This window comes from Glycine soja, chromosome 12, assembly GCF_004193775.1.
Source record: "Glycine soja cultivar W05 chromosome 12, ASM419377v2, whole genome shotgun sequence".
Taxonomy (NCBI): Eukaryota; Viridiplantae; Streptophyta; class Magnoliopsida; order Fabales; family Fabaceae; genus Glycine; species Glycine soja.
Genome location: NC_041013.1, coordinates 37584355 through 37608677, shown reverse-complemented (window position 1 = coordinate 37608677; position 24323 = coordinate 37584355). Strand labels below are relative to the sequence as shown.

Genomic DNA, 24323 nt, shown 5'->3' with positions numbered 1-24323 from the left:
GGATTGAGAGAAGTAAAGACATAAACATATTTGTATAATTTAAAATAAAAAAGGTACATAAGTCGTTTTAATTTGTTATGCATCCCACCATTTTTCCCACTTTTTCCAAAAAAATTGATTCTCACTCGCTTCTTTCTCATCAACTTTCCTCTTTCCTAAATTATCATAAACAAACGATGTGCTATACAAATTCATATTGACAAAATCCCTTATTAATATTGAAACTTTTACAAATCTTCTGAATCATAGTAATCAATCTTGAATAGCAACACAAAGCAACCGATTCCAAAAATGGGATAACGAGATACTGGATAGTGGTATGATCGATATTCTAATCTTCTTTGTGTATATTGTATAATTAATATTTTATATGCATGTATATGCTTAAAATTGAAAAATTACTCAAAATTTATGAGATATTCATAATTAATAATAAAAACTCATAATACTTAAATAAAACATAGAAGAAGGAAAGTGAGGAAAGGAAGAACAAAAGGAGAGAAAAAAAAAGGGTTCTAACTTGTAAGAGTGAAAGAGAAGGAAGAAAGCATAAGTAGGTTGCTAATAAAAGAAAAGGTCATTGGAAACAACGGTGGGTTGTTAAAAACAAAGAGGATTATCGTAAAACATGTGGTTAAACCAATGACTCATTGGTTATACCAATTACTCACTGATTTAGTACTTCTATGGGATCAATCATTAATCGAGCTTTAAAATATGCTTATGACATTTAGTTAAATCTATTATATATATAACTTAAATTATTAAATACAAATCACTACAAATTTTACTAATATAGTTTATTAAATTATTAAATTAAGTCACTCATTTTTTTTTTCATTTTCAGTTGTTGTTCTTTATTTTTGTATTGACTTTATTTATGTTTTCTCATATTAATATAATATTTTATTTCTATAAAAAAAATATTATATTAACATTGAAATATTAATTTTATTAATAAAATATATCATAATTTGATCTCTCTGTTAGAGTATTTAATTATTATATATTTAATTTATAGAACTTTAGGTGAAAATAATTTATTGTTCTAAACAAAATTATTTTTACAAAATAAAACATAATTTTTAAATGTTTAAATCGAATGATCCAATTCAACCTAATTCATTTATGATTGGATTAGTTAGATTCAGATTTGTAGATATAATTATATAAATTTGACTTAATTCAACTTATAAAATTTTCGATTGAGTTAGATAATAAATTTAGCTACACATGTATATGAGCATGACTACTTCAATAGGAGTTTGTGCTCATGGATAATTTGATTTTTTTTTTTGTTTCACGTGTAGTTACTTTAAGTGTATAAGTAGTCATTAGAGGTAAAATGAAAAAAAATATGTAAAAATCAAGTGAAATTCTCCTTTATATATAGTTGTGCCATGCACGTATACATTTGGAGGAGAGTTTTTCTTATTATATACAAAATTATATTAATTTTTTATATTATTGAAAAAACTAAAATTATTTCAAACATCCACCATATTAAAAATATATATAAGATCTATAGAAAATAGAAGATAATTATTGTTATTAATTTTCAATAAAATTATAAAATTAATTTTTGACAATATTACTCTCATGAAGTCCAAAAAGCTTGTATAAACAAATGAAGCTACATAACAAAACCCAAATGAAAACAATACTAAAATTAATTTTATCAAAAAATAATTCATACATTATTCCATTATAATTACTTTTATGAAAACCATACATTTAATATCTTGTAAAAAATATTGAAAACAAAATTAAGTGAATGAATGAAAATTTTAAATTTAATAATACATATTTAAACAATTAAAGGTCCATATAATATTATATCCACGTTAATTTGTGTTAAAATTAATTAGATATCACATTTATTATCTGATAAAATAATTTTTAAGATAATCATTTTTAACAATGAAAGTTAGTTCATATATTAATATTTATGACATATTATTATTGTTGTTAATGACTTCATGGTTACAAATCATAAAATGCAAAAAAGAGGATATTGTGTTTACATATGAAAATAAATTATTAATAATGATTGATATTTTAAAATCACAAGAAAATATTTTTTTTTAAAAAATATATAATTATATACTAAAAATATAAAAAGGTTTTACTCATTCGATCTCAATCCATCTTATATCATAAATTTGTTAACTTTGATAATAATCACTATAAAAATTATATTAATAGAGAATTGTAATTAGATAATAATATAAAAATGTTTTTACACTATCAATATATCATCATATTCTTTCTTTTTATCCTATTTTTAAATTTTGCGAAAAAAGCACGACCTCATTTGACCATAGGGTGGCATATGTGCTGACAATTCCAATCAGTAATTGTTTATATAATATACGATTAATCAGACTACTAAAATTGATCATAATTTTTGTGAGGTTTTTAGATTCAATTTTTATTGCTACTATTATATATAAAAAAAAAGATTAATATTGTTCTCACCAGGAATATTCCTTTCAAATTTTTCATATGATTTGTTTTACCGAAGGAAACGCACGCGAGTTTCATCGTAGTTTTTATTAATTACTAATAATTGCTCATAACTGGATAGGTATTTGTAATTGTTACCATAACCAATCATGCGTTACAGGCTACAGCTGTAAAGAAATACTGAAAATAATGACATTGACGACGAGAATCAAAATTTTCCGAAATCAAGAACGAAGAAACTTCGCCCTTTACGAAGTCAAATATTATCTAACTTTAAAATAAACGGACCGTTCGTGAATAGATTAACCTGGTTATATTCCTTACTAAAAGTTGAAAAATTGAAGCTTGAAAAGGTGTAATTAGCAAAAACTGTTGTTCGGTGAGTAAACAAAAACCTTTTCGAGTATAAAAAGTTGTAATATTTCTATTTAACTATAAATTGTTATGCATAGTAAATTTGTTAATTTTTACTATAAGTATTTAATTTTTTATCATATATTATTCCGATTAATTAATCATGTAAAATTCTTTATTCTAATAACACATACAAAATAAAACTTATTTTTTTTTTCTTGTTTAACTGAAAGGAGGATTGATGAGACCATTGATTCAATGTAGATTTAATTTTATCTTAAAAGGTATCTGCACATATATTAATTGGGACTTAGGGACCAGATATTTGTTAGAAGTAATTTTGATATATAAATTTAAATTTAATTTTTATATGTTATTAATGTAAAAATCTTCACATTATTGATTAATAAAAGTTATTATTTAGAAAAATTTTACCATAAATAAATCATTATAAAAGTTAATAGGCTTATTTTGAAATGATCATTTTTTAAAAACCTTTAAAAGAAGAAAATGAAACGATGATTAATTCTTATTGTTGACGTTATTACGAAAAAGGTGGAAACACGAAACGCTTTTTTCACCAGATGAGACTTTCAGTGACGAACAAGTCCACACCACACCTCACAAAGCTTACGCATCTATCTTTCCCCGAGAAGAGAAAAACCTAACGAATATCTTGAATCCAAATTAAAATATTTGTGTGGCTTAGTTTTTATTATTAATTAATTAATTAATAATCCAATTAATCCAACGAACGCATTGTGATTGTGGTGGGAGGAAAAGAATAACTTAAGGGGAAGAGTAGGAGAGAAGGAAGCAGCATGGAGAGGGAGGAGGGCAATAACGTAATTTGAGTGGTTATGAAATTTACTTGACAGGCAATCTTTGTCTCATATGCAAATGCAACCCAATGCCAATAGAGAGTAGAGTTACACCCAAGGCAAAAAAAAAACACAGCGCACACACACCACACGGCACAGCCATTCCCAAAGAGAGAGAAAAGAAAAAAACCACGGTTGCATTGTTGCATTTTGCATTTAATGGTTGCAACCACAATCCGTTAGTAGATTGGAATGGGGAATGGTGAATGGTGAACGGTGAAAAGTGAATTCCAGAAAGAAGAGAATGGCAAGTAGCGGTGCTGCAACAGCGGCGTTGCAGAGCGATGCAAGTAGTAGAATGGAAGGCTGGTTGTACCTTATACGCTTCAACCGTATTGGACTTCAGTTCTCTCGGAAGCGTTACTTCGTTCTCGATGGTAACCTTCTCCGCAGCTTCAAATCAGTTCCTGTTTCAAATAATCAGGTTCGTGTTTATGCCTTTTTTTTTTTTTTTTTTTTTTTCGCCGATTCTCTGTGTTTTTATTTTTGAATTCGAATTGCGTCGATTCGGCGGCGAATGAAGGCAGAGAAATTGCTGAATTAAGCGTTTTCGTTCTGCTTGATCGTGGCGATGTGAAACCTTTTTTTTTTTTTTCTTTCTGGAACTTTATTTGCAGGATCCTGTTAGAAGCGCGATTGTAGATTCCTGCATTCGAGTCATGGATAATGGAAGGGAGAGCGTTAACCGAAAAGTATCTGCACCCTTTTCTGTTTTTTAATGTCTTTGATTTTCTGTGTTGTAACCGATGCTCTGCTTGTGGCGTGCGTGATGCTCATTCTTTGTGCTGATTGCAGGTGTTCTTCATATTCACTCTCTATAACACTTCGAATCACAATGATCAGTTAAAGGTTAGGTCACTATTTGGTTCAGAATGAGGATTTTTCTGTTTTCTTTCTTTTTTTTTTTATTTATGCCTTTGAAATAAGAAGTGCGAGTGTTGTCTAGTTTGGAGCAAGCCGTCCTGAAGAAGCGGCGAGGTGGATTCAGTCCTTTCATGAAGCATCGTTAAGGGTATGTGATCTGAAATGTTTTAAGCGTGAGGTGGAACTGTTTTTCATGAAGATGAGACTATTGCTGTGAATGTGTGCAGGGTGCGCCTGACGGAGGAGATGATGCTGTAGGTTGTTCTAAGAGGAGATGGCAATCCTTTAGGTAGGGTATCCTTTTTTTTTTTTTTTGTCTGATCTATGAATAATTTATACTGCAACAAAAACTTTCTAGTTGTCTGAATTGACAATTATTTGAGCTGTTTTGTTGATATATCTCCTGTGTGACCTGTGATTCTTTTTATGGTGTGATGCTTACAGACTCAGTGGATCTTCTAGTAGTATAAGTCACCCAAATTCTGTAGACTGGACTCTTTCTTCTGCTGATGTTATTGCCCCTTCACCATGGACAATCTTTGGCTGCCAAAATGGTAAATGTTTATTTCCATTTCTGCTGTTTGAGTTGTCATTGTTTTGTGAAAGTTGTTTTAAAATTTCACTTAAGTACTAGAGCTGGATAAAAATGTTACTAATGTTTTTATGGTGTAATGCAGGTTTACGACTATTCAAGGAAGCAAAAGACAGGGATTCTAATGGGAAGGTTGGCAGAATTTGTTTTCAGTAATTATTGTTTTATATTTATGATAGAAATATGAATTCTTGAATATGCTCCTATCTTCAGAAATGGGATGATCACCCTGCAATAATGGCTGTTGGTGTGGTTGATGGAACTTCAGAAGCCATCTTCCAGACTCTTATGTCGCTTGGTCCTTCAAGATCAGAGTAAGTTCATTAGTTGCACGTCACCTTTCAGCAGTGGCATTGTTATATACTTATTTTAGCAGGACATATTTAATAATGTTGAGTAGCATTACATCATCACGGCATCATTGTAATGTTGCTTCTATTCAGTTTTACTATATCATCATCAGCATTATTATGATTAGGTGATTGGATGAAAAATGAGTTATTATGGTACAAGACTACAAGAGAATGAAAATTGTATATAAGAGCCAAACAAATAAAAACCAGAACAAAGAAGAAAATAAAATAAACTGAATAAAGCTTACTAGTCTCCTTGTACCCTATCTAGAATAGGAAAGCCATTAGCCAATTACCATAACTAAGCTTAAAAGAGACTACTTTATCCCATTCAAGTAATGAAAAAAATTCATGGAACTTGTAACATTCCTCACCAATCTTAAGTACCATATAAAATACCAGCATAATTGCACAATGCCAAATTGCCTTTCCCACTTTACTCTCCCCAAAACCTTTGAAATGATGTGAGAAAGGGCTCCAAGTTCTATAAACATGTTTATCACTAACCGAATCTTACAACAAGATCATATGGAATTTTTACACTGGACATTGAGCACATGATTGTGTCATTTTAGGGTCAATGTTCATGGCAATCGGCCAAGGTGAAAGGGCGTGCTTTGATTAAAAAAAATTATGTAGGAATCTGGGCCATTTATAAAAATATTCTTGTTAGGTTATAGCAAGGTAGCAGTATAATTATAATATGATTTGATAAACCAACTGTGGTTGTCAAGTTCAATTTGCATTGTTAATTTATTATATTAATGAGGTTGTTACTATTATCATTAAATATCGGTTTGCAGATGGGATTTCTGTTTCTACAAGGGAAATGTGGTGGAGCACTTGGATGGTCACACTGACATTATTCACAAACAGCTATTTAGCGATTGGTTGCCTTGGTAAAGAACCGAGCCTTTAGTGATGATCATGTACCACTACTTGTTTTAGGTCCTACTAGTCTATTTAGAATAAAAGTTTTATTTTATTCATATAATGTTTTACAGGGGAATGAAACGAAGAGATCTCTTGTTGCGGCGTTATTGGAGGAGAGAAGATGATGGAACTTATGGTAGTAGTGAATTATGGAAGAAAATTCACACGCACAAACACACATTCTGAATGAAAGTAATTTCTTTGGTTTTCTTTGTCACAGTTATTCTTTACCATTCCGTGTTTCACAAGAAGTGCCCTCCCCAGAAAGGCTATGTGCGTGCTTGTCTTAAAAGTAATGTATGCTTAAACTGTAGAAATAGTAAATATTTTTATTCCATTATTCTATTTGCTGGTCTCGTACTTTATCTCAAAATAAATCTGATACTATGTAACTTAAGTTGTTAATTTGGAGTCATAATGTTCTTTGCTTTCAATCGTCTTTATTCTGTTCTGAACTTAAATAGTTCACTGTCACTGATTCTTAAATCCCCCTCCTTCACTTTAGTTGTAATTGTAATATCCAATTGAATTTATGTATACTTGGAGGATTTCTGATCTTCTTTTCTTTTATCTTCTAGTGCTGTTGAAAGTTGCTAGATAGACAGTTTAGTGGAAAAAATTATGGGTGAGAGTAGTTGAAGGATGACAACTTATATTCTTTTGTAGGTGGAGGGTATGTTATATCACCAGTGAACAAAGGAAAGCAATCAGTTGTAAAGCATATGCTTGCTATTGATTGGAAATGCTGGAGATCATATCTTAAATCTTCATCAGCACATTCCATAACCATTCGGATGCTTGGGAGAGTTGCGGGTAATCTTATTTTGTTGATAAGTTTATATTACTGGTCATATCAGTTATTTGCCTGCTGGTCCACATTTATTTTGTATTGCTGAATATTAACATTTTTAAATAAAAGATTTAATATTCTAGTTTATATTTTTATTTACTACTTTCTTTTGCATGTGCAGCATTACGGGAGTTATTTAAAGCTAGACTAGGGAATTGTTCTTCGTCTGATTATTCATCTGGAGAGTTGACGAGAAACAGTGAGCTTCATATAAAGGAAGAAGTCATCATCAATTCTGATACTGAAATTCAGGCAGATGAGAACAATCATGATAATTCAGTTGGAGAAGTAGATCAAACGCAATCAGAACATGCATGCCTTGTTACTCTAAATGATGCTGATGATGAGTTCTATGATGTTCCGGAGCCGTCAGACTGTGACGAGTCAGAAAATGGATGGATGACTGAATGTAGTCAACAGAAGTCTCAGGTAAAAATACCTTTTGAAATATTTGCTTTTATTGCACAGAAACAAAGTGAACAATCCAATGTTAAAATGCAGTTTGTATCTTCAAGGTTAATATATAAATGGCAACAATCAATCACTGCATGGGCTTTCAAATGTCATTTATTGTTCTCAGTTTTATATATCCGTTTGTTTGGTAGGGATGAAAACTGCTTCACTTTCCCTATTAGTTAATAGACATCGCTTTAGTTTTGAACCTTTTTAAAGACCTACGATCATGTAAACAGTCACTTGTTTCATAATCTATAAGTTAGACTCTAGACACCTGACTATATGTTTATGGGTCTCTGATATGCTCTAAAGTGGCTTCAAATGTGAGGGCAAAAAGGCAAGTCTTATCCTAGGAGTAGGAGGTGGACTCTTCCATAGCTGCATGTTTTATGCCTACAATAATGTAAATTAGTTTGGAATTTCAAGGCAAGGAATGAAATGACAAAGCTTAAAAAAAAGTTCATTGGGAGTTATTTAGAAAGGAAGGAGTGGAGGGGGGGGGGGGGCTCCTATACGGTTTTCATATAGCCCTACAAATTTTAGCATTTCTTGTCAAATCCATTGGGTGCTTACTGCAAGCATGTTTATCATTGCTCATGACATTCCAAGAGGTGCATTCAAAGTCGGGGCTGCATCTGGGCATATCTACTTATCATCATTTTTATGATGCCGGACTATTCATCTCATATTGTTATGCTTTTATTATTTTGCATTGGAAATTTTGTCAAAAGTCGTATTTTGCTTGACTTTGGTCTTTCCATGTCCTGCTGTGAATATGAGAATTTCAGGACATTCGTCATCAGAAGTTATCAACTGCTGCCAACTTTGTGAAAAGATTGCATGATCTTGCAGGTGATCTGTATCCTCTATGATTGTATATTGTGATTAACCATGATTTTATTTCTTCTTTGATTAACAATGTCTAGAGATCCTGTTGCAGTTCAGAAGAGGGGTTATGTTGACTTGCAAGAGATGGTCAGGGAGGACAGTATCACATGCTCATATGGATCCACTCTTCCACAAGATCCTACTTGTACATTACCATGTAGTTTGACAGAAACAGATCCTTATACTTTCCTGATACGTGGAGAAAATTATCTTGAAGACCGCCAGAAGGTATAGTAGCTACAATGCATTATCACTTTTTGTGTGAATATTTGCAAACATAAAGGGAAAAGATTGTTTTGCTTTTGGTTGTTCCTGCTTGTGCATGCAATTCTTTCTCCATCCTGTTGCTTCAGTAATCTTTTAATGATCAAACACTAGATTATCTCTTCTCTTTCTATATTACACAGTTCAGATGCTTTGGTTAAAGATACTAACTGCATATTTACCATGTTTTATGCAATTATCTTTTTGTTGTTATTTGGTTTAACCATTGACATTATCTCTAATCTCAAATGTCTGTGGTATTAATTACTAGGTTAAAGCAAAGGGAACCTTGATGAAAATGGTTGCTGCAGATTGGGTGAGATCTGACAAAAGGGAAGATGACCTTGGTGGCCGTCCTGGGAGCATTGCGCAGGTTGATCATTGCCTATTATGATGGTGTTCTTGACTTTGATTATTCAGCCATTGTATAGAAAATTATGATTTCTGTTATAAAGAAAAATCAATTTGCTGAAGTTGTTACTTGCAGAAATATGCTGCACAGGGAGGACCCGAGTTCTTTTTCATTGTAAACATTCAGGTAAATTTATAGTCTTCTTGTGCTTAGGTTGTTACATAAAATTGAGCACAACATTAATTAGGTGTTTCTATGAACCAGGTTCCAGGTTCTACTACATATAGTCTAGCACTATACTATATGATGAATACTCCTGTGGAAGATGCTCCTTTGCTAGAGAGTTTTATCAAGGGTGATGATGCCTTCAGAAATTCCAGATTTAAACTTATACCATACATATCTAAGGTGAGTAAAAGTTATTACTCGTGTAATCTACTCTAAATTGCAGCCTAATAGCACTATTTTATATGTTGTGGCTGAGAAATTCTTCTTTCCCCTACTCTGGTTCCATCATTCCAAATACATAAAACAAACAAATGATATATAAACCCTTTTTCTCAGTTGTACCATCCAATTAATTAGAATTCCCTCTCCTTTCCTTGCATTTTCCTCTAACCAATTCCTTGACTCATTTAGGTTTTCTAGGAACATTCTTATATGGGAACATGTTTTGATTTTCTTCATGGGGCAGTGATTGGCATGATTTTACTTAATCACTGAATTCTAAGGAACTTTCTATTTTGGAAATTTTCACCCCCAATAACTATATGTATAGTCCATGTTAAGAAGGCAAAATGTCTATTGTTCATCATTTGTTTAGCACGTTGTTTACAAATTACAAGACTTGACATTCCTGTTTCAGGGTTCATGGATAGTAAAGCAGAGTGTCGGAAAGAAGGCATGCCTAGTTGGTCAAGCACTGGAAATCAATTATTTCCAGGGAAGTAACTATTTGGAGGTAAATTTTGCATGATTATCAGTGGTATAGCAACTTGTTAGGAAAATCAAGATAATTAGAATAAATGTATTATTGTGTTTGCTATTTTGTGTTGATGTGTATGAAACTGTTTTGGTCTGCCTTGGTGTGTCTGTGGAGAATTAGTCATGAGAGTTAAGAATTGGGCTTAATAGATATGCATGATGCATCAAACATTTAGCTGCAATCATCTTTCATGTGATTCTTATCTGGAAATTGTGGCATTCAATTTCAGCTTGGAGTTGATATTGGATCATCAACTGTTGCAAGAGGTGTTGTGAGTCTTGTCCTTGGGTACCTCAACCATCTGGTTATAGAGATGGCATTTTTAATACAGGTAAAGTGATCTTGTTCTTTTTCTTTCGTTTTAATTAGTAATCAGGCTAAAAAATTGGTGAAATTATACATCAATTATCTTGTGGAAGAGTCTCCGATAATGGCAATGCCATTTACCTTCCGAACAAATTTGTTATTCTTCTATACTAGTGATTCTAAATTTTAATTTCTGTACATCATTTTGTTCAGGGAAACACACGTGAAGAGCTCCCTGAATTTCTTCTTGGAACTTGCCGCCTTAACCATCTGGATGCCTCTAAAGCAGTTTGTCTGACGCTGTGACTTTCAATGAAACTCCTGACAAGTACGTTGTGGAGAAGAGAATTTCCAAGTTGCAAATGTAGATAATTGAAATTTTAGATTCTTGTTTCCACAAACTCACTTTCAGATGTCATTCATTTTTGTTCAATTAATTTGAATCTGGCAGCAGTTTATGGTGCTGTGAGCGTTGTTAGGATGGATGATGTGGGGGGACGAATCTTTGTAAAATGAAAAGTTGCATTTTTTCATCAGAACTGATTTTTTTTTTATTCCTCTGATTTTATTACGCCATTCATTCCTTTTGCATGTGTCCATTTTGGGTCTGTCGAATTCAGGCAATGAAATATTGGTATTTAATTCTTTGGAAAAATGGCGAACCCTTTGGGGAGAAAAAAATTCATTCTCATTTCACTCTAATTTTTTCAAATAACAACATAATTGAATCCAAAATTACATTATTTTACATGAAAAAAAGTTATATGAACTGAAATAGTCTGCATTCCTTCTTTATTCTAAAGTTTCCCCAAGTCTCCAGTAGTAATTGAAATGTTTTATTCTTATCAGTTCTTTGTGCTACTAAGAAAGACAGGAAGATATAAAAACCAGGAAGAGAAGAGAGAAAAGTATAAGGTAAGCGGTGTGACGAAGTGAGAGGGAAAAAAGAATTATGACTATTATAAAAAATGCCTTGTAAAATAATATAGTCCAGTATTTTTCTGTTTTTCGGTTGTATTTTTTCTAAGGATTAAATTTGTTTTAACATATTATTTAAAATTCACTTTGGTCATATGTACTTCTGTCTTATAAAATAATATATCTGAAAAATAAATGATTTTTAAGTTATTATTTAAAATTTATTATTTATTTTTAATCAATTACATACTTAAAAAATTGAAATATATTTCAATGTAATATATATTCTTAGTCTTATTTTTATTAAATGATAATACAGTAAACATTTCAAAATATGTAATCAAACCTATTTACTAAAAGTCATCATTATTTTTAAAAAAATATAATTATTATATTTCATTAATTAATAATTTTTTTAAAAAAATGGGATTTGAAAAATCATTCCCTCTTGGAAAACGTGAGTTCATGCAGTTGAATTAAAAACTGCAGAGAAAGAGAACAGTGATGTATCGATCAGCAATGGCGGACGCGAACTTCATTGTGCAACTAAAAGAATAGTCGAGTTGAACAAATTGGATGTTGCCACGTCAAACTAAGGGGGTCACATAGTTCAGGTAAGTTAAAAAAATGGTATCCATTTTCGAAGCACCATTTGGTTAGAATACATTTTAGTTTCGAAGGTGCATCATTACCAATGGCGGACGCCAACTTCGCCTTCTTAGTTCTCTTTCTCCTTCCCGCGTTTCTTCTGACGGTACTCTACTTCCTCGTTCGTCCGCGTCCCGTGAAGATCCCGATCAAGAACCGGCACGTGTTCATCACGGGCGGATCCAGCGGCATCGGCTGGCACTGGCACACACCGAGCCGCGGCGGAGGGCGCGCGCGTCTCCATCCTCGCGCGGTCGTCGGAGAAGCTGGAGAAGGCGCGCAACGCGATCCGCCTCGCCACGGGGATCGGGGTGGCGGCGTTAGCGGTGGACGTGCGGGACTTCGAGGCGGTGAAGTGCGCGGTGACGATGCGGGCCCCATCGACGTGCTGCTCACGGCGTGTTGGTGGCGCTGGAGCTGGAGCAGATGGAATTAAAAATAATAATAACTAATGAGTAATGACACGTACCTAGTAAGTTGATTAGATTTAATGACGTGTGTCATAAAATTTATAGCATGAAAAATGATTTATTTTTTGGTATTATAAATATATTTAAGTTTTTTTTTTTAAGAGTGATGACTTAGACCAGAGAGCTGCTTCGATAGAAAGAAGACAGATACGTGCATGCATGCATCATTAATATTTTTTAATCAATTAAAATTAAAAATATAACCAAAAATTATTTAACCGAAGATAATTAGTGGCTGTAATATAACGAGTATAATAAGCAATTAACAATGCCGATAACCATTTTCAAAAGGTCAACTATAATAAAAACTAAAAAGTAATGAGTTTCATTATTTTTAGATCATCAAATCAAAATATATTTGGTGAAACTATGTTTTTCTTATCATAAAGCATGGATGCAGGAGCAGTTGGATCGAAGTACAAGTCTCCATTCGCAATCCATTTTGAAACCGAAAGAAAACAGCAGCAGAAGCAGCAGAGCAGTTCAGATGTCCAAATCCTATTTTAAGTGCAGGGTGATCCCTTTTGCTCTTCTCCATTTCTGATCATAAAAGAAAAGAAAAAAAGAACCAACCAGACAAAGAGAAAAATTTTCCCCTCTCCATGTTTGAGTTTTTTTTATTAGCAAATATTAATTTTTAGAATATTAATTTTGTTGATAAAAAAAATCAAATTTATGATTTTTTTTTTCTTTTTTTTTTAATTATTCAACCCACTTTATATCTTGTCCAATATATTGAATCTGGATATCAACATTGGCAAAAGAGTTGTTAGCAGTTGGGCCTACTCTTCACTTGATAAGATTCCCAACTAACTAACTAAGAAGGATTATGATGGATTTTTGCTTCTAAAGGAGCAAATCTGAAGACAACCACAGACCTGATTTGTTCCCAAATTTCTTCCTGTTATGTGGCATGCTCTGACCTCTTCTCTGTCACTGTCTTGTTTTTTTAATAACCTTTACCGTGTTGAAGTGCATCACCATTACCCTGTGTCATTTGTGAGGCCCTTCCTTCTCCTAACCACTTTTGTCTATGTCTTCCTCATTTTCTTGTTAATGCAAGCATAGGCATTGAAGGTTAAATGTATTCATTCAAATCATAATTTGTGGGACTACCGGTTCAAGTCAGAAAGATTATTATAGTACACATTTGCATCTCCACTTCTTTTTATCTAGTATTTAAGATAGTAATATACTCCATAGATTAAGAAAAATATTCTCTCAGTCTCATGTTATTTGTCATTTAAGATAATTTATAGCTTTTTTAAAAACAGAATATTAATTGCACAAAACTACACTTATTAAAAGAGTTAGAATATAATTTTGAATTATTCTTATACTTGTTTGATGTACCACTAAATGAAGGTATTATTAAAAACAAAATAACTAACACTTTTTTTTTAAAAAAAAAGAGATATATAATATAGAATAGAGGGAGTAATTATTTTTTCATTTATATTAGAATTGTTTGTAAATTTGTAATATATTATTTATCTTTTTATTTATTATTTTGATATTTTATATGGTATTTTTTTCTTTATTTATAACGATAAAGTCACATAATAATAATTAATACTAACTTAGAATTTTAAAATGAATTATTAAAAAACCAAAAAAAAATCTTTTAAAACAATAGATAAAAAGAAATAGAAAAATCAAAGACAACTTGCCTCAAGCATATCCTTGGACCTAGATCTTGCAGCTCAAACTAATAATTTAAGCAACATATGCCGACGCTTTACCTAAATATATTTAAATTTAAGTAAATTAAGATATATATCAATAAAAAAGAATTAAAAATATGCATAATTAATTATTCTACGATTTTAAATTATATATTAAAATATTAGAACTGAACCCAATAAATTTGGAAAATAAAAATGACATAATTAATCGTTGTCCAATGTTTAGGTTTCCGAAAATAAATAAAAAAATATTTGGAATTATTGTTTTTAAATGAACTTTAAAAACTGTTTTAAAAATTATTAAGCAAGACTTTTGCGTATTAGGTACTTTCAATTTAAAGAAAAATATAAGTAAAAAAATTAAAGAAATAAATCATTTAAAGTTAAGGAAAAAGTAATGAAAATAAATTATTTAAATCAATATATATCATTTTTAAAAAATATTTCTACAACGTCCTCTGGATCTATTCCATCAGTGTGACTAGGTTGAAGACAAATCAAATAAGAAAAAGCTTGGCATGCTATACTAGTGTGTTTATGTCAGCTGGACTCCCTAATAATTTTTTAGTTTTTCGATGTTCTTCTAGTAATTCCTTTTTATGTCTTGATATGCTTTCTAATAACTTTCCTTTGATCTGCATTATTAATTAAAGGTAGATCTGAGAAGCATGTTTCTTTATTTTCAGATCTACCAATCTTTCATGGAAAATGTGTCTCTTCTTTTCTTACCCTAGTGGTTGAACGTTTTCTTTCCCGTTATAATTATTTATTTTCCTTTCATTTATTACCTTCATTTTTCGGTGCAAGATGCAGATTTATGTTGCTGCATGTATAATATCACCTCCCCATCAAGAAAAATATTTGGTTATTAATTGTTATTGATTAATATAAGTGATTTATCTGAACAAAAAGTTTTGAGTTGCAACTTTGTGTGTGTCTATACATATATATACATACATACATATATATATATATATATATATATATAAAAGACTTTTATTCTATTAAGTCATAAGTGAGTATACACGACTCCATTTTAGTTAATCGTTCCAAAGTTATTTTCAAATACCGTGTGTTTATAAGAACAAAAGAGTTATATTCATATGCTTACTTCCAAGTTCCAGTTCCAAATTTGTGAACTAATTATTTTATTTTATATTATAAATTTAAGTTATTACGTGAACGCTTTTGTTTTATTTTTTATGCGACTTCACTATTTATTCAATTTAAATGTACTCATTTATTATAAATTTTAATTATAAAATAATTAATATTCAAAATTATTTATTTATTATGAATATGAAATTTAATTATGTTAAAAAATATTTTGTCTGTGCAATATACAAATTAAAATACTAATTTACAGATATTTCTTTACTCTAAAATGTTCGTTTTAAACTGCCAAAAAATTGTTCGTTTTAGTTTTCTTTAATATAATAGAATTTTAATTTATAAATTTTTTTAAAAAACTTTATCTATCTTTCATTTGAACAATGTAGTTTATTAGTTTTTTTTAAAAAATAGTTTATTAGTTATTAAATTAAAAAAATGTTTAATGATGTGGTAATTTGTAGTTATTTGTTTTTTAAGGAAAATTATTTGTTAATGTTAAGAAAAATTTACATTAAGATTTTTTTTTCTTCCAAATGTTAATCTTTTTGTCTTAAAGACGTAAATATCGTTGCATCTCCATTTTCCTTCAATGATCTGCCAAAACGCATGGTCCCATGTTGAAAATTAGTACAATGAATTATTTAATCGGATGGCCCATATCCATTTCTTCTTGCAACGGGAATCAAGATAAATGTTGTAATAACTAATAAGTATTCGTAAAAATAAATGTGGTAATAAAGTCGTATTTTCAAGAATCAAAATTTAAATGTGAGAGAAATAAATTTTAAATATTGAATAAAATAACTGCTCCTTTTTTTTTTATGAATTTAGCTTCTATAAAACGAGGGGAAGGTACTTTAAAAGAAAGAAAAAACTAGTTTTTTGCTGATAAAGATTTGTAATCAATAAAAAAAATTTTAGCATTTAAAATCAAAACAACTTTCAGAATTTATTATATGTACACTTGATTTAATACAATCTTTAATAGTTATTTTTTAAATTAATGACTATAAGTGTCTTTTATCTTTAAAATGCATTTATTTTATTTTATTTTAAATAAGTAATTTCTTTATGCGTTTACTTTTAAAATAAAAATTCAATATATTTATTTATCAATTTAAATTTTTTAATAATATTAAATATGATTTTTAATTATGTTATTTTTTATATATTTTATACACTTATTATAAAAGAGAGTAAAATAATAGTAAGTATCATTTAAAAAATGAAAAAAAAATATTATATCAGAAAATATTGATTCTATTATGAAGTATATTACTAATTTGTGTTCTATCCTTTAACAATTAAATGGCCAATAAATGCGACTGTGCTGTTTGTAAATTGGGTTAGTTCATATATTTTAAGTGTTTTAATATAAAAATATATCTACAAATTCTAAAAACAAACATATTTTTTTCTTTTCTTACAAACGACTTTTTATGTAATAATTTTTTTTTCGTAAAGATGTTAGATAAAGTCCTTACATCTGTACTATTATTTTTTTTAGAGAGAAAAATTTGGAGGAGAGAATAATGCGCTAGTTTAAGTCAAGAAAAAAAAATGACACATGAAAAATTATTTAAAATTTTATATCATACATTTGATAAAAATTATTATTTAAAAAAGCTCATGAATAATCATTTGAATGAAAAAGTTAAATTAATAGTAAAAATATAACAAATTTATTTTAGTTTTCGTATCCATTATATAAAGAATAGATATTTAATATTATAAAGATTTTATGTTATCAACTAATTAAAAAATATTTTAAGTATAATTTTTAAAATAAATTATTATAAAAATCAATACATTTACTATATGTTACAGTTCTTAACGGGATTATATTACATATCAATTAAACATTTATAAAAATATATTAAGAAACTTATTTGGGAAAGTTTTATCCTTAGTTTTTTACAGCAATTAGCAATATTTTGTAGTGATATGAAGTTAAACGTGTTTTACTCATTCCATTAAAAATAGGCGTGCAATATTCCGTTGGTCTCGTGTCCTTCGTCGGTGATCGCTCAATCAATTATTGTTTTTTTGTGCATATAAATCACTATATCATATCTGGAACGCTACAATCATTCAAAAAAAATATAATTTCTTTCAGATCCACCTATTTTTGCTTTAAATAATTCTTTTAGATCCATATGTCATGCTCCATCACCCTTTTGACCAACCTTCTTTATGTTTTTGTTTTTCCTCCTTCTTCCCACACTTTTCTTCGCCTACAATTTTATTAACTACCATTCATTGTGTTAAGAAAAGGAAAAAAAAAAAAAAAAGAAGCACCACATTGCTTTATATCAAAATTTTCTATCTTCATGATTTTCTTTTTCAAATATAACATAATTAAGGAAAAAAAGTTAACAAATATATAACATCATGATTGATAGATAACTTTATCTCTTAAGTATGTTATCAAAATGAAAAAAAATATTTGTTTGAAACAAATGAATTTCTTAAATGAAAATTTCATATTAGTTTTGGATTCATAAAAAAAAACAAGTTATTATAAAAAAAGAAAAATAAAAAGTTCACAAAGGTATACCATTATGGTGACGCGTTTGAAAGTTGAAATTCCGTAAACGAAGGCTGAAATCTTATAAATTATCCGTGAATAATATACGTTAGATTTTGCTTTTGTAACTCTAACATTATAGTAGAAGTACTTTACTTTATAAAGTGTACAAAACCATAATTAAAAGGCAAATAATAAAGAATAAATATAATAATGAAAAATTGGTGTGCAATAGATGGAATACTATTATCGAAAGGGAAATAAATATTTATTCAACTCACGAGAGGAGGATGAGGGTTTCCGCATAGTAGCAGCGCTTAGTGGCGCAGAAAAATAAAACCTAATTTACCAAATTCAGACACAGAGATTCTCATTCCTCAAGATCTTCTCATTTCTTGTCTCAAATTAATCCTCAAACTTGCCTCTCTCTGTCTCTCTACAATGTGCTCCATTTCCTCACTCCACCAAAACCATGTCTAAGGTTTTTCAAGCTCCTCCTTTTTTCTTTTTCTTTTTTTTTTTGCATCATTTTTTTCCTTTTAACATCACGAGAGGATATTGCATGCATTTTCCTTATTTTGTTTGTGTTTTTGTTTTTGTTTTTCATTTCAATTTGGAAGAAATTGTGAAAGACTGCTGTTTTACTGTTTTTAGCTGGATTTTTATCTGTTTATGAATACTTATAAGGCAAGTCTTCATTGTGGCAAAGTTAATTATCTTATTAAATTGGTGATGAAAACATAGCATAAATTCTGAAATTTTGGTGATTTATAACCTATGAAGGGTGTTGGTGTTGTTGTTTTCCCAAATAGCTTCTGTTGTGTGGAAGCAAGGAATGACAATGTGTGTGTTTGGTGTTTCTTATGTACTGTAGTGTTTTGGAACAGGATATTGCTAACATGAAGGACTCTTGGTTTTTCGACAATAACTTTAATGGTCTGTCAGATGAGATTTTTGATGATGTCATCAACTTTTTTGATTTCCCGCTGGAAGACGTGGATGCTAATGGTGTGGAAGAAGACTGGGATGCTCAATTAAAATGCCTTGAAGACCCGCGTTTTGATGTTTATTCAGCATCATCAGCTGGGCTGTGTGCCGAAACTCAAAATGAGAAGCCCCAACTTGGAATGAAGTTATCTGCTTCTGTGAGTATTCTGTTCACAGTTATGGTGTGTAGGAATCTAGAGTGGGATATCTTTTAACTGCTTAAATTACTTTCTTGCATATTGCCCCCATGGTTCCAAATTGTTGTCATGGTTGCAGTTTTGTTGACATTGCAGGAAACGCAGCCGATGCAGCTGCAATTGCGGTCACAGCAAGTTAAAATACATTGAGGTTACGGCCACAATTGCAGTTGCAGACCCTTTTTAAAACCATGATTACCCCTGCCCTAGTAGTTATGTACATGGAAAGTCATGTTGACACTTCAATGCAGTGCACTTATATTTGATGCATTAACTATCTGGATGTTTTTATTATGTAAAACTGAAATTATACATGAATGCATCAACATTGAAGGAGAAACTTTGGTGATTTAGGTCCTGAAGTTCAGTTGCTGGCAATGGCCAGTTTGTTTTATATAATCTATACTTTCTAAATGAAATGTTTTTTCTAAACTTTCACCACAGACCTTTGGTAGGAGACGTTAATACTGTAACTTAGACACCTAAGAGTTTTTTATAGTTGGAATTTTGCAGGAGCAGTGTCATCTTGTTACAACTATGAGTTTTTACAGTTGAAATTTTTGCAGGAACTATGACTTCTAAGGAAAACTAGAATGGCGTTGTCTAGGAATTTGTCAGATTGACAAAACAAAAATATTGGCAATCGAAATACTTCATGCGTAAGAGAAGAGATTTGTTGGATGAATTTGGTTATGATCTATAGGAGAATTGGACAATTGGAGTAAAAAGTGGAAGATACAAGAGTTATAGATTTAGTTTTTGTGGTGGTAGTCTGAATTCCCCCTTTAAAGTGTGCTGCCAATGTCATTTACTCATTCTTGGCAGTAACAGGGTATCATAATAAAACTTGTAATAATTAACAACTCTGAGAAAAATTGCTACATTTCATCTGATACTGACCCAAAATGTGCTGGAGATGCTGCTATTATCTGTATGAAGTTCTCTGTCATTAATTATGCACCTAAAGTTTCTGGGGTTGCAAGACAAATGGAGGAGGAAGGTAGGAAGCTTGGTGCTAATCTCTTTCCTTTGCCATTCAGGTTGCAGAAACTTCCTCTCTTGGTATACATTTTTTGGATGGCATTAGAAGGTTTAAAGAAAGACAAAAGAGGAAAAAACTGAGTGAAAAAAATAAAGAAAAAAATTGGCTGGGAAATGAGTCATCTGGTTAATTTTTAGTAATGTAATGAATAATGATAAAGATTTTTCAATCATAACTGTCAGGTTCTAAAATAAAAAACCATTTTTAGTACTGTTGGAATTTGGGGGTTTTAGGCATACAATGAGGAAGAGAAAAGAGTTTGAAACACTTAATTGATATTAACTAAAATCCATTATAGTGTATTGGTGCATTGATGTATTCATAAAACCTAGAGCACCAACCCTTATGCATACTAATCAGAATCCTACTAACTTATTAGGGGTGAAATCATGATAAGATAAGGAAATATGCTAATTCATCCTAAGAGATAATGAGGAAATTGGGAAACTGATTCTATGAGATATTCTAAAATAATTATTATTTCTGTTCATAGTACTCATCAATTTTATTCAGTTAAATTTGTGTTTAAAATGTCTGAAAGAGGTGTAATAACACAACTTCTAATTTGCAGTTAAGTTGATATTTTGAAATATATTGGTGGACACCGTGTAGGCTTTTAATTCTTAACTCAGCATAAATTATTTGGGGTGTTTCTCTCAAAGTGATTAGGTTCTGGTAACAATACTTGGAATTTTTAAGTGTTTAGTTATTTTGAATGGTGAATGGATGACATGCGTACATAGAAAGATGTAAAAATTTGCTTTCCTAAGAAGTGGATGATTAGATGAATGTGTGTCTTATGTGCTTGTATTTGGTAAGTGGTGGGGTGGAGTTTTAAGTATCAGATCCCTTGCCCAAATCTACTTCTGTCTCCCTATGGATTTAATTGAAGAAACTCCTTGCATATGGTCAGGTGGTTGATAAGTGAGCTGTGGCTGATTATAGGTATTGGGTTTTCCTATGTGTATGTGTATACTGTTTAATGGGTTATGAAACAAAATGTTTTACACTGTCTGCAGTCCCACTTTCTTAAGTGACAACTGACAAGACTATGCTATGTAGTATTGCAAATTGAAATCGCAAAAAGACAGCAAGTAGTTTGAGGGACTATGGCTCTTTAGTCCCTGATATGATGACTTGACTGACAGCATCTGATAATTGATAACTATACAAGTATACATATTAGAACAGTAGCAGTGCTTTCTTGTGATTAGGTTTGTGGAGTATAAATGTAAATGTTGGAAGAAATTGCGTAGATTCCTCTTTCACTTATTTATTCAAATAATCATATCCCCAATAAAACAGCTGGAAATTGTGTATATGTTACTTCTGATTCTTGTTTTTTACTTCTTTTTTTTTTTTTTTTTCATTTTTTGTTGGTTTGACGATTGTTTGGCATTGCAGAGTAATGGGATTTCCCCAATAAAACAGCTGGCAAAAGCTCCTGGACCAGCATATGGAAAGACCATTCCCCACCAGAATGTCACTTCCAATGGAAAAGATTTGCATCAATTCCAAACCTACACCTACAGCCCAGTTTCGGTTTTTGAAAGTAGCAGTTCGTCCTCAGTTGAGAATTCCAACTTCGATCGACCTGTCATCCCAGTGAAGCGGGCTCGTAGTAAACGTCAGCGTCCTTCAAACTTCAGTCCTCTATTTTCAATTCCTCTCATCGTTAATTTGCCGGCTGTGCGAAAAGATCAAAGGACAGCAGCCTCTGACTCAGATTTTGGAACAAATGTTGCTGGGAATCTATCAAACAAAGTAAAAAAGCAGAGGAAAAAGGATTTGTCCCTGCTATCAGATGTTGAGATGACGAGATCCTCATCACCAGAGTCAGGTCCCCCCAGAAAATGCATGCATTGTGAGGTGACAAAAACCCCACAATGGAGAGAGGGACCTATGGGTCCCAAAACACTGTGCAATGCTTGTGGTGTTCGATACAGGTCCGGCCGCCTCTTTCCTGAATACCGGCCGGCAGCTAGCCCGACTTTTGTAGCATCGCTGCACTCAAACTGCCACAAGAAGGTTGTGGAGATGAGAAGCAGAGTCATCCAGGAGCCTGTTAGGTGTTCTATGTTGGCTTCATCAAATCTCCATGGAAATTCTGTAGGATAATTTTTATGTTTGATTACATTTGAGGAAGAAACGGTAGTCTTAAACAGGATCCTTCTTGTTTGTTGTTTTCATTATAGTCTAATGTTATATTGCTTAGCATTATTTGTTTAATTAATGTAAATTGATTGGTGAAATAAAAAGGTAGTAGCAGGTTAGTGCTTTGCGAGGAATTCGGGTAACGTGGTGTTGAAAGTTGTTGGTTGAGAATGGTATGATGTAGTTTTCATGGTGGTTGATGATGCAGCCAGCCAGCAAATTTCTAACTGGATTGCATGCATGCATGCATTGCTGTGGAGCTAAAGAGTTATAAAGTAGGGGCAAGAATCTTTGCCATTGCTGATGCATGTGCTATGAGAACATAAAGTCAAGGATCAAATTGAAGCAAGGACAATAATATCACATGCCTTGTAACATGACACAACAAAATAAAGAAAGCACATGCATGATGCGTGGGGCTAGAATAATGCTTTTATAGTCAACTTCAAAATGGCTTGGTTACTTTGCCCTTCATAACAAGCTAGTGGAATTTGTTTCTAGCAGTAATGTTTAAAGGGCGGGCCCATACTAAAGTCCAATGGTCGGTGTGGGCTGGCCTAATTTTTTTTGAAAAGGTCGTCATTATGCGTTCTTAATTGTTTTGTACTTTTATCTTAATTATAATTTTATTCTGCATACATAACATATTTCATTATGATCGAAATATTTATGTTGAATCCAGTTACGTTTCCTTTTCTATTTTTTTTATATTGAACCATTTCTTTTCCCTGGTTAGTAATGTTAAACCATTTATTTGAATGTGAGTATCAAAGTTTAACCCATCATGTCTTGAAACCTCTCTTAGGGTGTGGAGCCATATTCTGATGAATTTTTAATTTAACAATGTTAAATGATATGATTTCATACTAAAGAAAATTAAATTGTAATATTCATACTGATTTTCACCAAATCCTCAACTTTTGTTTTTTTTTTTTTTAACTAATCATAAACAAACAGGTTAATTGTTCTGAAATTCCTACGTCATTCTCTGTACAAATATAACAAAACTGTTTTTATTCTTATGTTATAGTTTTATATAGTATCTTTAAAAGCCCACCTGGTCGATCAATTACAGAAGGCAGGCCCTAATTCTCTTAGTGGCCGAAGAATGTAATGGATCCTAAGGTTATTAACATATCAGAGCAGCCCATATAATCACGCTTGTTTTATTCTTCAACCCCATGACTGCAACCATACCCCTACGCCCTTCCCAAACAAAAATTATCTATCTGCACCCACACTCAAACATAACATCACAGTTTTATTTTTGGTTCAGCTGTAGTGGGGTTTAAATAGATGCACATCTCTTTACGATTTAACCTATTTTAAATTCTTTTTTAATAGCATAAGCAAAAGGATTATTTAACAGTTGACAATGACCCGATGAGTATGAAAAACACTTAATCGGGCAGAAAAGAAATCAGGTTCAGAATCACTTTTCTCTTTGTTCACAAATTGTTTGAACTAATTATAAGATCCTCCCTGCCTACTTGGTTTTAAATTGAGATGTTGGTATGTTGTTCCTGTTCACTAACAACCAAATATCAAAATTCAATCTAGCTTGCTATTGTCATTAAGTGTTATGCATTATTTGAAATTGAGTGTAAAATCTATTTCCCTCTCTATTATGGTTTACTCTTATCTCTCCTTATTTTAAAATACGCACTCTTCTTCTTGAAAAATGAATATCTATTATATTTGAGTTTTCTTTAGTGTAGATTAGGTTTTTAGATTATTTTGCCTCTCGGTGATTCTTTACACGATTAATAATTAATCAGGTCTGAACTTTTAAAACTTTATGACAAAAGAAGATGAAATAAAAAAATTCAGACAATTTCAAAGCTGATACTGGAGATATTTAAAATTTTGTTGCACTTTTTAAAATACTAAAATCAATAATGGGATGATCAAAATCAGTTGCTAGCCACTGACACTAGAAGTTACCAAAATAAAAATATCATAAGAAGACATATTCGTAATTATTAGTAACATGTTTATTCATACCAAAAAGAATTAAAATATAAACTTGTATTCATTT

The 24323-nt window shown here is 31.1% G+C and overlaps 2 protein-coding genes across 3 annotated transcripts; both read left to right on the top strand.

Annotated features, from left to right (window-relative positions):
* Positions 1-3725: 3725 nt before the first annotated feature.
* LOC114379986 (protein ENHANCED DISEASE RESISTANCE 2-like) lies at positions 3726-11098 on the top strand. The gene is made up of 21 exons (XM_028338852.1): positions 3726-4125; positions 4319-4393; positions 4497-4550; positions 4648-4713; positions 4793-4854; positions 5010-5119; positions 5243-5289; positions 5371-5471; positions 6314-6409; positions 6515-6579; positions 6664-6735; positions 7110-7256; positions 7415-7722; positions 8538-8601; positions 8690-8865; positions 9173-9274; positions 9389-9439; positions 9518-9661; positions 10119-10214; positions 10468-10569; positions 10758-11098. Exons 1-21 carry the CDS (start codon positions 3946-3948, stop codon positions 10848-10850), a joined length of 2211 nt encoding a protein of 736 aa, XP_028194653.1. The 5' UTR covers positions 3726-3945; the 3' UTR covers positions 10851-11098.
* A 7042-nt stretch (positions 11099-18140) lies between these two features.
* On the top strand, positions 18141-22783 carry LOC114380225 (GATA transcription factor 11-like). Of its 2 annotated transcripts, none has more exons than XM_028339222.1 (3): positions 18141-18386; positions 18793-19050; positions 21536-22783. In XM_028339222.1, exons 1-3 carry the CDS (start codon positions 18378-18380, stop codon positions 22247-22249), a joined length of 981 nt encoding a protein of 326 aa, XP_028195023.1. In that variant the 5' UTR covers positions 18141-18377; the 3' UTR covers positions 22250-22783. The 2 variants fall into 2 exon arrangements, with proteins under 2 accessions (XP_028195023.1, XP_028195024.1); XM_028339223.1 differs by having other exon boundaries at positions 18780-19050.
* The last annotated feature ends 1540 nt before the right edge of the window (positions 22784-24323 follow it).

Bases quoted from the DNA above. Each gene is read 5' to 3' on its own strand.
- LOC114379986 (XM_028338852.1), top strand. From the start codon at position 3,946: ATGGCAAGTAGCGGTGCTGCAACAGCGGCGTTGCAGAGCGATGCAAGT. The intron at 6,736-7,109 runs GTAATGTATGCT...ATTCTTTTGTAG, and splicing joins TGTGCGTGCTTGTCTTAAAA to GTGGAGGGTATGTTATATCA. The intron at 8,866-9,172 runs GTATAGTAGCTA...ATTAATTACTAG, and splicing joins ATCTTGAAGACCGCCAGAAG to GTTAAAGCAAAGGGAACCTT.
- LOC114380225 (XM_028339222.1), top strand. The intron at 19,051-21,535 runs GTGAGTATTCTG...TTGGCATTGCAG, and splicing joins GAATGAAGTTATCTGCTTCT to AGTAATGGGATTTCCCCAAT.